The 14665-nt window shown below is 44.9% G+C and overlaps 1 protein-coding gene and 1 pseudogene across 1 annotated transcript; one reads left to right on the forward strand and one right to left on the reverse strand.

Moving 5' to 3' along the window:
- Window positions 1-1875: 1875 nt before the first annotated feature.
- On the reverse strand, window positions 1876-10866 carry LOC136639439 (amine sulfotransferase-like; annotated as a pseudogene).
- LOC136639424 (dehydrogenase/reductase SDR family member 1-like) lies at window positions 10275-11847 on the forward strand. The gene has a single exon (XM_066613602.1). It carries the CDS (start codon window positions 10549-10551, stop codon window positions 11548-11550), a length of 1002 nt encoding a protein of 333 aa, XP_066469699.1. The 5' UTR covers window positions 10275-10548; the 3' UTR covers window positions 11551-11847.
- The last annotated feature ends 2818 nt before the right edge of the window (window positions 11848-14665 follow it).

Here is a 14665-nt window from a genome sequence, read left to right on the forward strand (position 1 = left end):
AATGAATATATTAAAGATGAACTTATATGAACGAATGAAGGTCTTGCAATAGCTCAAGGCCTATAAAAGGCCTTGCACAAAGCAAGGCTGGCCTTTCCTTTGCTGCCGCTGCTGCATCACAGATGTGAAAGAGCAAGCAGTGGAGGGAGCCCTCATCCCACAGCTCACATGAGAGGTCAAACAGTCGCCGTCAATCTGAGAGAAGTTGCGTTGGACCAGTGTGGGCTTCAACAAACCTCCGGAGGGCCAGAGGCTCATTGGAGACTGGGGGCTCCCTGAGGGCCGCATTAAGAGACCTTGAGGGCCGCAAGTGGCCCCCGGGCCGGGGTTTGGGCACCCCTGTATTAGAGGAAGCCAATGATACTTTGCATGCATTGTGTCAACCAAGTGCTGGAGACTGATTTTTTGGAAAGCAAATGTTTAGTTCACTTCAAGGGCTTTCTGTAATGGATGGGTGTAACAGAAGTGCCCTTCAGATACCTAAAATCAGGTTAAAAAAGAATGATTCACACGATTTGACAGACCTGTTGAACTTTTTTGGAAGTTTGCAACCAAGTCCATGAAATGCTTCACACACTGCCTTCCTACCACTACCTGTGGCCAAATGAACCGCAGTCTGTTTTGGCAGTTTGGGCCTAGTTTGGGCAGTCTGGCCCTGGATGTGGAATGAATAGCACTTGGGGGACCCATCCTTTATCTCCTTACCTATCATCCTAACTTTGGCCACCAGGCTTGCCCAACTACTACATTACGCATATGTTGCTTGTGCTGACATGCACCACAGCCACTACCTCCTCCCCAGCACTATCTACTAGTTTATCCAAATGAGACATGATATCTGCAACCTTCACATCAAGCAGGCAGGTCACCCTGAAGTCCAAACATCCATCGCAACCCTCCTCCTATGTTCTTGACTACTCTTATGGTCTATGTTCTTGACTACAGAAATGTTTGCTTTCACGCTGCCAAATGCATTGCATGTGTTCCCACTGTGTCTGTGGGCCGTTCTGCTGACAAATGCTCTTTCTGTCAGTGGAAAGTCCACAGAGCTTTGGACTTCAAACCCCATGTCCTGCAGCAACCTTTCCTGTTCAAGTTGAAGGATGGCAGTGTGGGCTTTTCTGCTGACAAATGCTCTTTCTGTCAGAGGAAAGTCCACAGAGCTTTGGACTTCAAACCCCATGTCCTGCAGCAGCCTCCCCTGTTCAAGCTGAAGGATCTTGTCAGCTCTGCTCCCATAGACTGCTGCAGTAGCCGCCTTTCAGGAGTTCAGTTCCTCCTTTAATTGTTCTTCGCTCTTCCTTCAGTATCAGCATGTATGCTACAAGGGTTTACACTTATCCATACTGCAAGACATTATCCAAGATCTTGATATAAGGTCTGGGAATGGTGGAGGAGGAGAGGAGCAAGTCCTGGACCAAGACCACAGCAAGATTTACTTCCCATTTTACCCAATAGATAGCCTTTCCTCTGCTTTCAGCTCAGGATCGCATAAAGGATTAAAAGAAAGGGAATAGAAAGAAACTAGCAGAGATCACTGCCAAGCCCCTTTTATCCTTCCATTTTTTCATAATACTGATTATTTACTCTATATTCTGTAGTTATTTATTCTGCAACTGCCTGCTTTCCATTGCTTTAAAAGCCAGGAAAGAGTTTGTTCTTTTGGTTAAACATCTACTGAAGAAGTATCTGTCTCGAGTATGGCTGGTCATTCACCAATCAAAATAAACAGCAGTAGCAACAGTGTGCAAACTGTGAGGAGAAGATGCAAGTGGTTTAGCATCCCTTGGATGCTGCCCTGATTTCTCTAGACAAAGAACAAGGTACCTCACATGATAGCACAACATTTAGAAAATAATTCTCCATGATTCAGAATTTGGTGTCACACAGTTCTAGCTAGGATTTCGGTCATCTTTATTTTGAACAATATGGCTGACATGTACACACTGCATATATAAATGTTCCTCTTTCCAGCAGAGGGCAGGCTCATAATTCATCATTGATATCCCAGCAGAACTTGAAGGGCAGCTTCTCCATGCTCTCCTTGAAAACACTGTCAAACCGTTCACTCTGGGCTACAGTCATTGTGTTTTTCCAGTCTCCAACAGTACCTGGCCCAGAAGCAGAGAAAGAGAGAGAATAGCGGTGTTCACGTGGAGAACTAGAACTTCTGTACTTGAAGGGGAGAGGAAAGCTAACACTGTGTCAAATGTCCTTAAAGAAAAGCAATATTTGGAAACATATCCAAACTGATGGCTAAGACGGGGGAAATTCTGTTGCTTGATTATCGATGAAGCTGACTAGGCCTGAGGTGCAACAGGGGTACTTGCATTCATGCCATGAAAAGAACCAAAAAATAGCAGTGTCTGGGTTTAGTTTTGTACAATCCAGGCACGCCCAAATTTCCCAGGATGCCTGAAGAGGTGTGTCTCCTTGCCATTGAAGGGAAAGTATATATACTAGCATGGGTGAGATTAATGTAATTACAGGGCATGCACCACCTCTTCTTCAGTGTCTTCATACCTTCCCAACTGAGGGGCTCAGAGGAGATGTAGCATGTGACTCCACAGATTCTTGAGACACTCCTGCCCCTACCACTTTCCAAGGAGTCTTTACAATTGTCCAATTCTCCTGCTCCAAAGGAACAGAAAGTGGAAGAATAGAACAGGCTGCTAACAGCTAAATGTTAACAATTTATCCTCTGTTCCTGTCCCCAGTGGCTGGAGCACCAGATAATTCATAGGGCTGACCTACTAATCTAGTGCTATTCCAATGACTGCAGCTGCCTGTTCTTGCATGGACCACAGCTATCTGGGTACTGCACGAGAACAGAAGGACAAAGCAGGCAAATCAGAGGCTGAGCCAAATGAAGCAAGAATTGGCCAATTCTCTGTAAGCTACCACCATATTCCCCATATGCAGCCTTGTATTTAACAGAGAAGTCCCACAGTCATTGCAATGTTTATAAGTTGATTTTCATCATAAGTTTTTATCATGTTGGGATTAGTAGTAGTTCTGCAACGACTGAGCACTACCTCAAATATTAACCTCCGTTCACTCACCTTTGTGAAGAAAACGTCCTTTGCTTATATCTACATCATCAGGAAGGTTCTCATAGTTGCTTCTGTGATCCTGTCTCATTTTATCAAATGTAGCCTTGTCCACAACCTGAAACAATACCTTTTCAGTTAGCCTCTTTCCCAAGAAATTGCATATTTTTAATACAGAGCCTCGCAGATCCTGAAATTGGACAAATTTTTCCTAGGAAGTCATCTACAACAGGGTACCATAACTGCCTAATAACCTAATATCACAGAACAAGAAAATGATGACACTGAACTTGCTCACTTCTGTATTGTACTTTCTCCATTTGGTACTGCTTTGTTTGGAACTGCAGAAGAGGTGGGGGAGGCACTAAATTGCATGCATCTGGGTTACTTCCTTTCCTTTTCAATCTTCTTCTTTATTCCAGAATCCAAAGCCTTCAGGCTGTGGAGAATGCTTGACTAAAGGGGGGTGATTCTTGTGTGTTGCTTAAGAAGAGGGGAGCCCCATCCTCCAAACTTCCCCAGTGCTGATGCAGCCGCTCCACTAGGGTGCTCACTACGTCCTATGGAGGAGTTTCAGGTGTCCTCCTCCATGTAAGGGAACATTTTGCCCTTGCCCCAGGGTAGTCCTCTGCTGATGGGTCTACTCAGACCTGCACAACCTCCTTTATTGGTGCATGTAGGACCTGGGTAGTGCCGGTGTATGTAGGATTGAGTGGACCTGGGTAGGGAGATCGAGGCCAGGAAGAGGAATAAGAAATTGGTGGCAACACTGGAACCAGTGCTGCCCACTTCCTGCCCTGACACACACACTCCCACCCCAGTCTCGCCCTGTTCCTTCTAGTACCTTCCCTGTCCTCCCATCCACTGTCCACCCATCAACATACTGACGTTGGGGTTCCCTCAGTGGCTGCCATCACCCCGGTACAGCTGCTTACCTATTGTGGTAACAGCCAAGCTGCACTTTATGGGATGTCACTGTCTGTAATGGCCATAAATGGCTACGCATCACCAGAACATGCATTCCAAACACACAGAGGCTATTGGGCGATAAATAGTTGTGCCATATCTTACCTTCTTCATTTCTTCATATCGAAGGAAGAGGATATTAAAGTCATCCCTGTGAGCATACCAGCCTTCGACGTGATCTAACCATGAACCAGGTAGCACTGCCGGGAAATAAGTTATTTTGGTATAAACGTTATGCACATCTAAAGGCAAACAGATGGAGTTACAGGCTGTGATGTTAGAAAGTTCAACTTTCTCTCAGCCATGAACCTGTTCGGATGCCTGAGCTCCCCACATCTAACCACCAGTATCTGCAGTATGGGGATAAAAATACTGATCTACTTCCCAAGATATTTTGAAGGACTTCTGAGGACTTTGGAGACAATGCATGTGCTGTGCTTTGAAGACAATGAATGATTCGAATGCCATGTTTTGGTGACAAACTGAAAGAAACTAACTGCCATGATTTCAGACAACTCTTGCTAGACTGATGAGCCCACTTAATACAACTGAACATGTTATGCAGCCTCATGATTTAGACCAGTGGTCTTCAACCTCATTCATGCAACAACCCCAAAATAAAAAAGTACGAGACGGGTGATACAGTCTCACACAGTACAGTTTCCATTATATGTGCTGAAGCGACCAGGAGTGGGCAGGGGCTGGTTGGTACCTGAGTTTCCTGAAGGCTAGTTTGAGGACTCCTGGCAGGGTGCCAATCGGTGAGGTGATGTGAGCTTGGCCCAGCGACAGCGTGATCCCATCTCCAATAGCGGGAAGTGATTAGTTGGTATAATACATGCTTGTTAGCAGAACTGAAGCCAGCGCAACTACCCTCTTGGTGAGTTGCCAGAAGATAGAATGAGATACGAAGTGAAACAGATAAGACTTAACCCATTTCACTCTGTATTATCACCGCATTGAGTGTCTGCCTGCCAGGAGGTCCTCAGAGTAGCCTTCGGGAAGCACATATACTCTTCCAACCCAGACCCCATGACACCTCCCCTATATGAGGTGTCACAACTCCCAGAGAGTTGTGACAAATGGGTTGAAGAAGAACACTGATTTAGACTACTGACAGGTGAAAGAAAGGCTGCTCAGGAAAAGGTAATCAATGAAAATTGAACCCGGTCTTTCTAGAAGCACATGCATAACAAAATATGTATTGAGTGATATGTCAGTCTAGCGCCATGGTTTCCAAACATCTTCTTAGAAGTCTGAGAAGCACTAAGACTTTGCGGGAGTGGGAAAAAGGCAACGAAGTAATCCCCAGGATTCCACCACTGCCAGGGACAGAGGTTTTTTTTAACTTAATATGCAGGACCTCCAGGTGGTTTTGGAAGCCACTGGACAACACTCCTAGCACCTAGATTTCATTCTTAAAGGAGAAAAAAAGCAGAGAGACAAAAGTGCTTCATAATTCAATAGCCAGTAATTCTTACCTTTACCATTTAAAAATCTCTCCATGAAAAAAATCAAAATCTTCTATTTCTTCTAATCTCGTTGAAAATTTAGAATAATGATAGTAGGAGACCAAGACATCCTTTGGGTTTCTGGCCACATAAATAAGCTGCAAGAATAAAATGTATTTCTGATCACCATCTTTTTAAATTACTCAAACCCAGTGTAGGAAAATTTTTATTTATTTTATTCTGCAAAAAATTAGGTTGAACAGAATATTAGCAACTCACATATACACACACCATGCCTAACATCAATGGGAGGCAGCACTGACCTGAATACACATTCACACTAAACTATGTGTTCTACGATTATATGAAATCTTTTCTGCAATAGCAGTTGCAACGGTGCCAGTTTTTTCAAAGCCATGATGTTGGAGGAAATTAAAAATAGTTTCCTCTTTGGGGGGAAGCAGAGTAGCTTAAGCAGCAGACCCCCCTCTTTTGGGGTATCACCCGAGCGAACCTCCCTCACCCGGCTGACTGCTAATCAATAAAAATGACGAAGAGGCAATGGCTTGTTAAAGTTGCAAAAAATAAGTTATTTACTTACAATTCCATTGAGTGTATATTTACAGCATCTGATTAGGATCAGAGGCTTGGCTATTACTTAGAGATAGCAAGGCCCTAGAGCTGCCTCGCCCTGCATGCCTTGTGCTCAAAATGGCCTGGGCATCAGAGCCCTGGTGTGCGCCATCTTAACAGGTCGGTCGTCAGAGGACAAGAGGAAGTGCTCAGAGGAGAAGGGAAGGATAAAGGGTTAGGGCCACACCCCACAAGGATCACAGAGAGAACAGGTGGAAAGGTCAGAGTCACTGGGTCATAGCTGGACCCCTTCTGGACAGCATCCTGCCCCCTCTGGACAGCAGACGGAGTTGCACCAACTCCAACACATGATGCAGCTGAAACAGGTGATACACCTCACTCCCAGGACTGAGGAGACCGCCACTAGATCGTGGACTGCTATATAACTTTGAAAAGACAAGCACTTTGGGCCAAAGGCAAGAAAATGGCTTGGTCCTTAAAAGGTTTTCATTCATACCAAAAAGAAAAAGAAGGCTAGAAAAGATACCATGAATTATTATCAACTTTTGGTAACTTACCTCTGGGTAAACTTCTTAGAGGTCTATGCATTTCTTCAGACCTATGCCAGTTCTATAGATGGCATAAATGTGAGAGTAAGGACCTAACAAAGGTTGAATTCTGAGAGATAGGGTTTGGACTCTGTGTTTCCCACCAAGATGTACCTCCTTCAGTTTGCTCCTCCTGCCCTCCCATGAACCGCAGTTACTTCTCCTGCTGTTCCCTTCTTCTCTTACACCATGCCTTCCCCATCTTCTCCTATAGCTGCTGCTGCACGTGCCTTGCCTCTTGCCTGCGCACCACATGACAGTAGCTGGCCACAATGATCACTATGTAACTCTGAAAGGACAAGCACTTGTGGCCAAACTACATATTTAAAGCAATGTATGATTTATCCTTAAGAGGCTCTCATTCTTACCAGAAAGGAAAAGTAGAAAAATATCATGAGATATTATCAATGCAACTGAAATGTTATGTTAGAAGAAGAGAGAACAATTTAAACTTATAGAATTAGAAAAGTGGCGGGTCCTACTTTTGGTCTTCTACTCCGTAACCCCTTTGGAACTAAAAAGTAGGGCAAATGTGTAGAAAAGAGACGAGGCGATGGCAGTTTGCTGTAATCCAAATTGTGCATATTGTACTCCAGCCATGGTACTCGTTCTATTAAGTTTTTATTTTCAGTTCCATCTCGATGACCTTCGTGATAAATCAAACTCAAAATTTGTTGAGTCCATACAGTGCCTGTAAGGAGAATATCATTCAGCTCATTTCATACTTCTGATGAACTTTAAAGAGTAATATTTAAGGGCACTTTAAAGAGAAACATAAACCAAATTTATGGTTTATGGCGCCTGAGGTCACAACCACTGTGTGCCCAGAATATGGTCGCCGTCCAGACTGCTTTCCGCCGTCCAAGCTTTCCGCCTAGGTGTCTTGTGAAGTTCTCCTTGTTCGGAGGACAGGGAAGCTCTGGGCAATCACGTTTGCTGCCTGGTGTCCCAGAAGACCGCACCAGGTCTCAGGGTGCCCAGAGTGTTCCTGTCCACCGAACAAGGAGGAGTTCACACGACACTCAGACAGAACCGAAAGGTCTGCTCACCAGGCAGATGGATACACATGAACCCTGGATCAGGCCCACTGGTCAAGGATCCAACACACAAAAATAGACAGCAAGTAGAGGCAACACAGCCCACTCCCACAGGTACCTGAGGCAACACGGTATGGCATAAACCTCTACACTCTCTGCTTTGCTCAACACTCATTTCCCTCCTTGCCCACTTTCCAGCACTATTCCCTGCTCTTTTGCAAAGCGGCACATGTGGCTGCCCCCTGACCCTGCAGTGCAGTGGCAGCGGCTGCAATGCTGCCAGTTACAGAGGGCTCTGTTAGAAACAGCTGGTGGTGAGGTGACACGGAGGAGGCAGGTGGAATACAGAACACAGAGTGGGCAGGCAGTGGGAGAGAGAAGATGCATGTGGGCAGAGACAAGAGAGATGGCAGTGGGCAGGCCGGTGGGTGACGTCCATGGCAGCATGGCACTGCTTGGCATTACATGCCCTCTACTGGAGGCATCCGCTTCACCTTTGTCATGGAAGGGTCAGGCTTGATGGCAAGAGTAATAACGGCTGAACATCAGCAACTGAAGTAACATGCCTGAGGTCAGTTCAGTTGTGCAGTTCAGAATAGGGCTACCATCAGAAATTGTAATGTTGAGGCGGGAGCTGCAACACAGATGTATCTCCATCTCTAAAGCGCTGTTGTATCCAATATGGGGTAGTAATCATAACAATAATAATCCATGTGAAATAATGCCATACACAACATTATCAAAGGAAACAGAAATGATAGTAAGAATTCACAAAAGGTGATTGTCAGCTCAGAGTATGTTGATAAAGGTGTATTACCACACCATTGCCAAACGTGTGTTTGCGCAACAGTCTCAGTGGACCTCCAAGATGAGGGAATGCCTTCAGAAAAGGCCAGAACTACAGAATGTTCCCCATGCATCCCAGAGGCCTAAAAATGTCTCTTCCAGTTTTCTCTGAAAACTAGAATTTTTCTCTGAAAACTGGAAGTGACGTTTTTAGGCCTTCTCAGGCTTCCGGATTTAGTTGGGTTTTTTTTTTGGGGGGGGGGGGGGAGATTACGAAAAATGAAATATATGACTGAAAGTGGCTGAATTTGTTTCCTGTCAGGCTATCCCTCCTGGAGGTACATTTATGAACCACTATGTTCCACCACTGATTAGCGGTATCTACCTGTGACTGAAGGGCTGCAATCAAAGTGGATTATAAAATATAGTCCCTTACCATACAATTTATGCCAAAGTTTCATTTTTAATTTCAGTGGGGGGGGGGGGAGGAAATACCCTGCAAATATTTCCAGTGCCTCGCTTTCCCTAAAAACAGTGATCTTTGCCCTCCTGGTGCATCAAATGGGGTGACCCTCACACTCTGAAGAAAAGTGCAAGAAAAAAAGTTTTATCTCTCCACTTTTATCTCTTCATAGATTAAAAAAAGTTCAGAAATTTTATGACATCACTTCTTACTGCCAGTTTGTTTTTGCACCAATGGGAGGATATTACAGAAACAAATAGAAATCAGAGTTTTTCTCAGGAAAATGCTTCCAGTCTTACCTGATTTGGGATATGTGACTAGGATCACTGTCTCTGATTTCAAAATTCTCCAGTGAATCTATGTATTCTGGTGTAACCAGGTCTGACTGGAAATAAATTCCCTTGTGTTTGAACAGGTACTTCTCTGATGGCTCCATCACTGACACTGCTAGTGCAATGACACAAAGATGACAACACTTCTTAGCATTATCAGTTATGCAGTTTCTAGCACTATCAGTTATGGTAGAATGAGCATTAACAAAAGGAATGTATAAAAATCATTCCGCCTTGGTACTGAGGAAGCCAATGTTCCTTCGCAGGCACTGTGTCTACCAAGTGCTGAAAACAGATTTCCCAGGATGCAAACGTCAGCGTTGCTTATCTCACTTCAAGAGTTTACCATAATTGATCATGTGACACACAGGTGGGCAAACTTTCAATCTTAGGGATCCTGGACCTTTAACAGTTGCATAGGAGAGAATTTCAGCAGGTGCAGATTCTCACCTGCCAGAAGACAAGCTGCACCTGCTGAAATTCCCTCTTCTATACACTTGTTTAAGGTCTGATGGAACAGAGGTACCTAAAATCAGAATTAAAAAACTATTCCCATGATTTAACAGACTTGTTGAAGATTTTCTGGAGGAAGGACAATGCAGAAATGAAAAATAATTGAATAAAATATTAATCAATCATAAAAAAAACAGTAGTACCATCAGTCCTGATTTTCTAGCTTTCATTCAGGTCAGCAAGATTATTTAGTGATGGAACGTGTTAAAAAACATGCTCCGTACAATGCCTGAGACTCATCTAAGCAGCAACAGGAACAACATTCCGTTTTCTTTTCCCAGGAAGGAATCTCGTCCATGATGGAGGAACTGGCTTGTTTCAAGGTCACTCATTCCGTTCCCAAAGAATAACAGTGGCAGCTAAAACCTCCGCACCATAAAACCAACGAAGCAGGCTTGAAGGCGAGGATCCGTGCAGCTGAACTGACGAAGTTCTTTCTTGGGGCAGCGGGTGGCTCTCAACTTGCACCCCGTGGAGGTGGCCTCCTGTGCCGCTGTCGTCAGGGCTCGGCTCGGAGCTCATTGGCCGCATCGCTTCCCACGCAAACTCGGGGCGCTCAAAGCCCAGACGCGCCAAGGCTCGCTGCAGACAGAGACGCACCCTAAAGTGCCGCGGCTGCGCGTGGAGAGCTTTGCGCGCCCGGGAAGCCGCGCCCCCTGTGCGCCTTCGGGGTTCCGCGCCCGGCCGCTGCCTGTTCCCATCCCCAGTCCGGAGGAAGAGGCCGAGCAGAGCCCTCGCAGGCGCAGGAGCGCAGTCCACTCCGTCGCAGATGGCAGGGGCGGCCGGGCAGCCCCTCTCGGGGCGCGTGTGCGTGGTGACGGGCGCCTCCCGGGGCATCGGGAAGGGCATCGCGCTGCAGCTGGCGCAGGCGGGCGCCACCGTCTACATCACGGGCCGGACGCGGGACAGGCTGGAGCGAGCGGCCGCCGAGGTGCGGGGCCGGGGCGGGCGCTGCGTGCCGGTGGTGTGCGACTCGTCCCGGGAGGAGGAGGTGGCGGCGCTGTTCGAGCGCGTCCGGAGGGAGCAGGAGGGCAGGCTGGACCTGCTGGTCAACAACGCCTTCTCGGGGGTTAGCGCCATCACTGAGACAACTGGTGTGCCCTTTTGGGAAAGCAAGACCTCCCTCTGGGACGAGATCAACAACGCAGGACTGAGGGGCCACTACATCAACACCATCTATGCTGCCCGCCTCATGGTGCCCGCTGGCCGAGGGCTCATCGTCATCATCTCCTCTGCTGGGGGGCTCCGCTACATGTTCGATGTTCCATACGGCGTGGGCAAGGCTGCCTGTGACCGCCTGGCCACGGACTGTGCTGTCGAGCTGCGTCCCTTTGGCGTGGCCTGTGTGGCACTCTGGCCTGGTCTTGTTCGCACTGAGTCCATGATGAAGATAGCAGAAGAAAACTCAGGGCCTCTCTTCCAGCAGCTGAAGGAAAAGTTGTCCACCATGGCAGAGAGTCCCGAAGTGAGTGGCAAGTGTGTGGTTGGCCTGGCCTCAGACCCCAATATCATGCGCCACAGTGGCAAGGTCCTGCTCAGTCCAGATCTTGCCCGCCTTTACCGGTTCAAGGATGTAGATGGGAGGGACGTCTTCAACTACATTTCGGTCTGCAATATCCTTACAGAATTGATGCCCCGATTGTCTGGCTTCTTCCGCCTCATTCCTCAGTTCATCAGAATCCCCAAGTGGGCTCTTGCCCTCTATTCTAGCAGGTTCACTATATATCCACCGTTTCAACTTGCTCCTGCAAAATCGGGGGAAAAAGCCTGAACACAAACAGTATAGGACCAGGCATGTGTCTTATACAGTACTAGATATTTTCTGCTTGTTCAAAATTGTATTTGGAGTTCAAAGTTTTCCTGACTGCTAACTCGCTTAAGTCTTTGCTTTCCTTGTTTACAAGAAGTCAATTTCCTCATTTGAAAATAATATGGATGCAGATATTTCCTCTGAAACTTAATAGGTCATTGTGACTACAATGCCTTGAAAGCCTTAACTGCTCTTTCTGCAGTATTTTCTTCCATTATGTATGCCTATAGCTATAAAACCTTTTTCTCATAATTCCAATTATTAGCTCAAGTCCTTTTTTTGTGTGTATTCTTAATCACTCTAGTACTTCAGAAATATTAAAAGTAGCTCTGCAACTAAGAAATGTATTTGCTTTCGCAGATTCTGTGTAGTAGCAGTAGTAGTTTACTTAACGGTCTCAGACCAGCATAGAAGTAACAGTACAAATTAACAATGCAAGCTTACAACTATATCATGACCAAGCTCAAGGGCAACTTAAATTAATTATATATTTCAATAGGATAATACTTTAAAATTAAACTAAGAATTACTATTGGTTTTTTAAAAAAATCTATAAATCCCTGTTATGCTAATTTAATTTCTGAAATAAACTCAAATCTATAAGCATAATAAAAACATTCATCCAATTTATCGTGTCACTTAGATAATAAAAGGAGCCACAATTGCCAAAAGCTCCTGTGTTAAATAAGGGAGTTATCATCCTTAATCATCTTCCTACGAATATTTATTGCAGCTGCAAGGAATTTTGCAACCATGTATATAATGGTTGAGTTGGCATCTGATAATAGCAAAGAGGTATAATATTGACTCGTACGGCCTGAGTATGAAATGAGTACTCGTATCTATTCAATAATGGGGAGATAAGCTCAGCGTGGATGTCTTTTTATAAAAAGAGCAATTCAATAATACATGTTCGACAGTCTATATTTGCTCAGCACATGGGCAAAACCACTCAGAACAGGAGTGTCAAACTCATTTCATCCGAAGGGCCGAGCAGCATTCATGATGCCTACTGAGGGCCGGAAGTGATGTCACTAGGCAGGAAGTGATGTCATTAAACAACTCATAACCAAAAATTAGCACTTTTTCTCACTTAAGAATTCATTAACTTCAAATGCCAGAAGAAAAAACACGCAAATCTTATCAAGATATAGGAGAGCCCAATTTTTGTGGGGGCTACCCTTGTAGCAGTAACACCTCAGCACTGCTCAGCAGCTGAGAGCCTGAGGGCCAGAGAAAAAGCTTCTGCAGGTCGCATCCTGCCCCCGCGCCTTATGTTTGACACCCCTGGCTCAGAATATGGTGTTTTCTTTTAACAGCCCTCCAATACCGCTAAGGGTAGCCCCCGACAGTGAGGTAGTGTAAAAGCTCGTCCTTATTTTGGTATTTCCAATAGTATAAGATAGGACACTGGAATAGCTATATACCTAAGCATCTATATACCTAAGTACTATAAAATCCTGTTACCCTACTCAGGTCACTTTGGTGTTCATTATCTATGACCAATGACTGATAATTCTTTTTGCTTGATCCATGCCCAAACTGAATAAGGACATCTGGGAGAGTCTTAAGGAGGTCAATTTTGTCTCAATTAATTGAGTCCATCTAGATTGAAAACTATCTTGGAAAATTAGTTGGACCAGAGGAAACCAAGTGAAGCCTTAACTTAATGGCAGATATACGCCTAGGCATCCCCAGTGCTGCAGTTTCTGTAATATTTGAGAGGACTTTTCTCACCCATGTGGAACACAACATATTGTTCCCCATAGTGACTAGCTAGGGTATGTTGCTTATCAGGAGCAAATGCCTTTCAGTGCTATAAGGTCAGCCCAAAACATTAAGACACTTTGGCAGCATCTGAAAGGATATGTGCTGTTTTAAGTACACAAGGAGAAACACCATCATACGAGGTCTCGTATTTAGACCTGGCATGAAACTTAAGGGTAGAAAACTGAGAAGCATGCAGGCTCTATTTGCAAAGCATTGTCAGAAGAGTGGGAGAACAGAGGAACCTGCTTTTCCTATACACTACTTTATAAAGTTTGTTGAAAGCAGTGGTGCTGTCATGCTTGTCTGGGTAGAGAGCACAATCTCACTCCACACAATATACGCAAGACAACGCAAGAGACAATTTTTTTTAATGAAAAGCAGGTTCAAAAGGAGACAGTTTTATTAATGGAAGGTCACATAGGAGAAGGCACTTGGCCACTACATCATTCTAAATTGTCCCCTACCCTGCTTTTGTTCCTGCAGGGTTCCAGATGTTTGCAAAGCAACATCAGTGGCACTAAGCTAGCTGGTGCTTGAGCTACTCTTGAAAACAATACATTCACAGTTAAGGTTAAGCGATGGATGGTGTAACAAACCCAGTCATTTAAATATGATTTTAATCTGTTACTTCTATTTAGTAGTCTGTTGCAATTCTGTACACACTGTTCCGGGAGTAAGCCCCAGTGAACACAATGAAATTTATTTCTGAGTAGATATGCATAAATTGCACTGCGAGTAAACTTTAAAGTTAAGTCACTTGAATAACTTACAACAGGTTCAAGTGATTGAACTTCAACCTGTTTCAAGCGATTAAACCTGAAAACAGTCTGGTGCACCAGATAACAAACTTAAGGGAAAAGAGGTCTTTGAGAAGGCCTGACCTAAACTGGTTTAGATTTACACATTTTATTATATGAACCACTTTCTGAACTACTCTGGCTGAAGTTTTTAATAGGTATTCTTTATAATAATTCTTAGTAATAAATTGTGCCCATTTACATTAAGTACTGAACTACATGATGCAGCACTGAACTTCAGCATACACATGATGAGGGGCTAGATCTAAGATGATGGTCTTACTCATCACTGCCACTAGGCGGCTGAACTTACCGGAGCTTCTCTCTCAGGTAATTGATATGAAGGAAGCAGAGGTGGAGAAGAAACTGCAGTAGGAGCTGGTGTAGCATTATGGCTAAGAGACGGAGCTGTAAATCAGGAATTTCCTGGTTTTAATCTCTGCTCTGCCATGAATTCTCCTTAGCTGGCCGTAGTAAAGCCACCCCCTCTCAGCCTTAGCTTCCCCAGC

The sequence above is a fragment of the Tiliqua scincoides genome, chromosome 1, assembly GCF_035046505.1.
Source record: "Tiliqua scincoides isolate rTilSci1 chromosome 1, rTilSci1.hap2, whole genome shotgun sequence".
NCBI classification, from domain to species: domain Eukaryota; kingdom Metazoa; phylum Chordata; class Lepidosauria; order Squamata; family Scincidae; genus Tiliqua; species Tiliqua scincoides.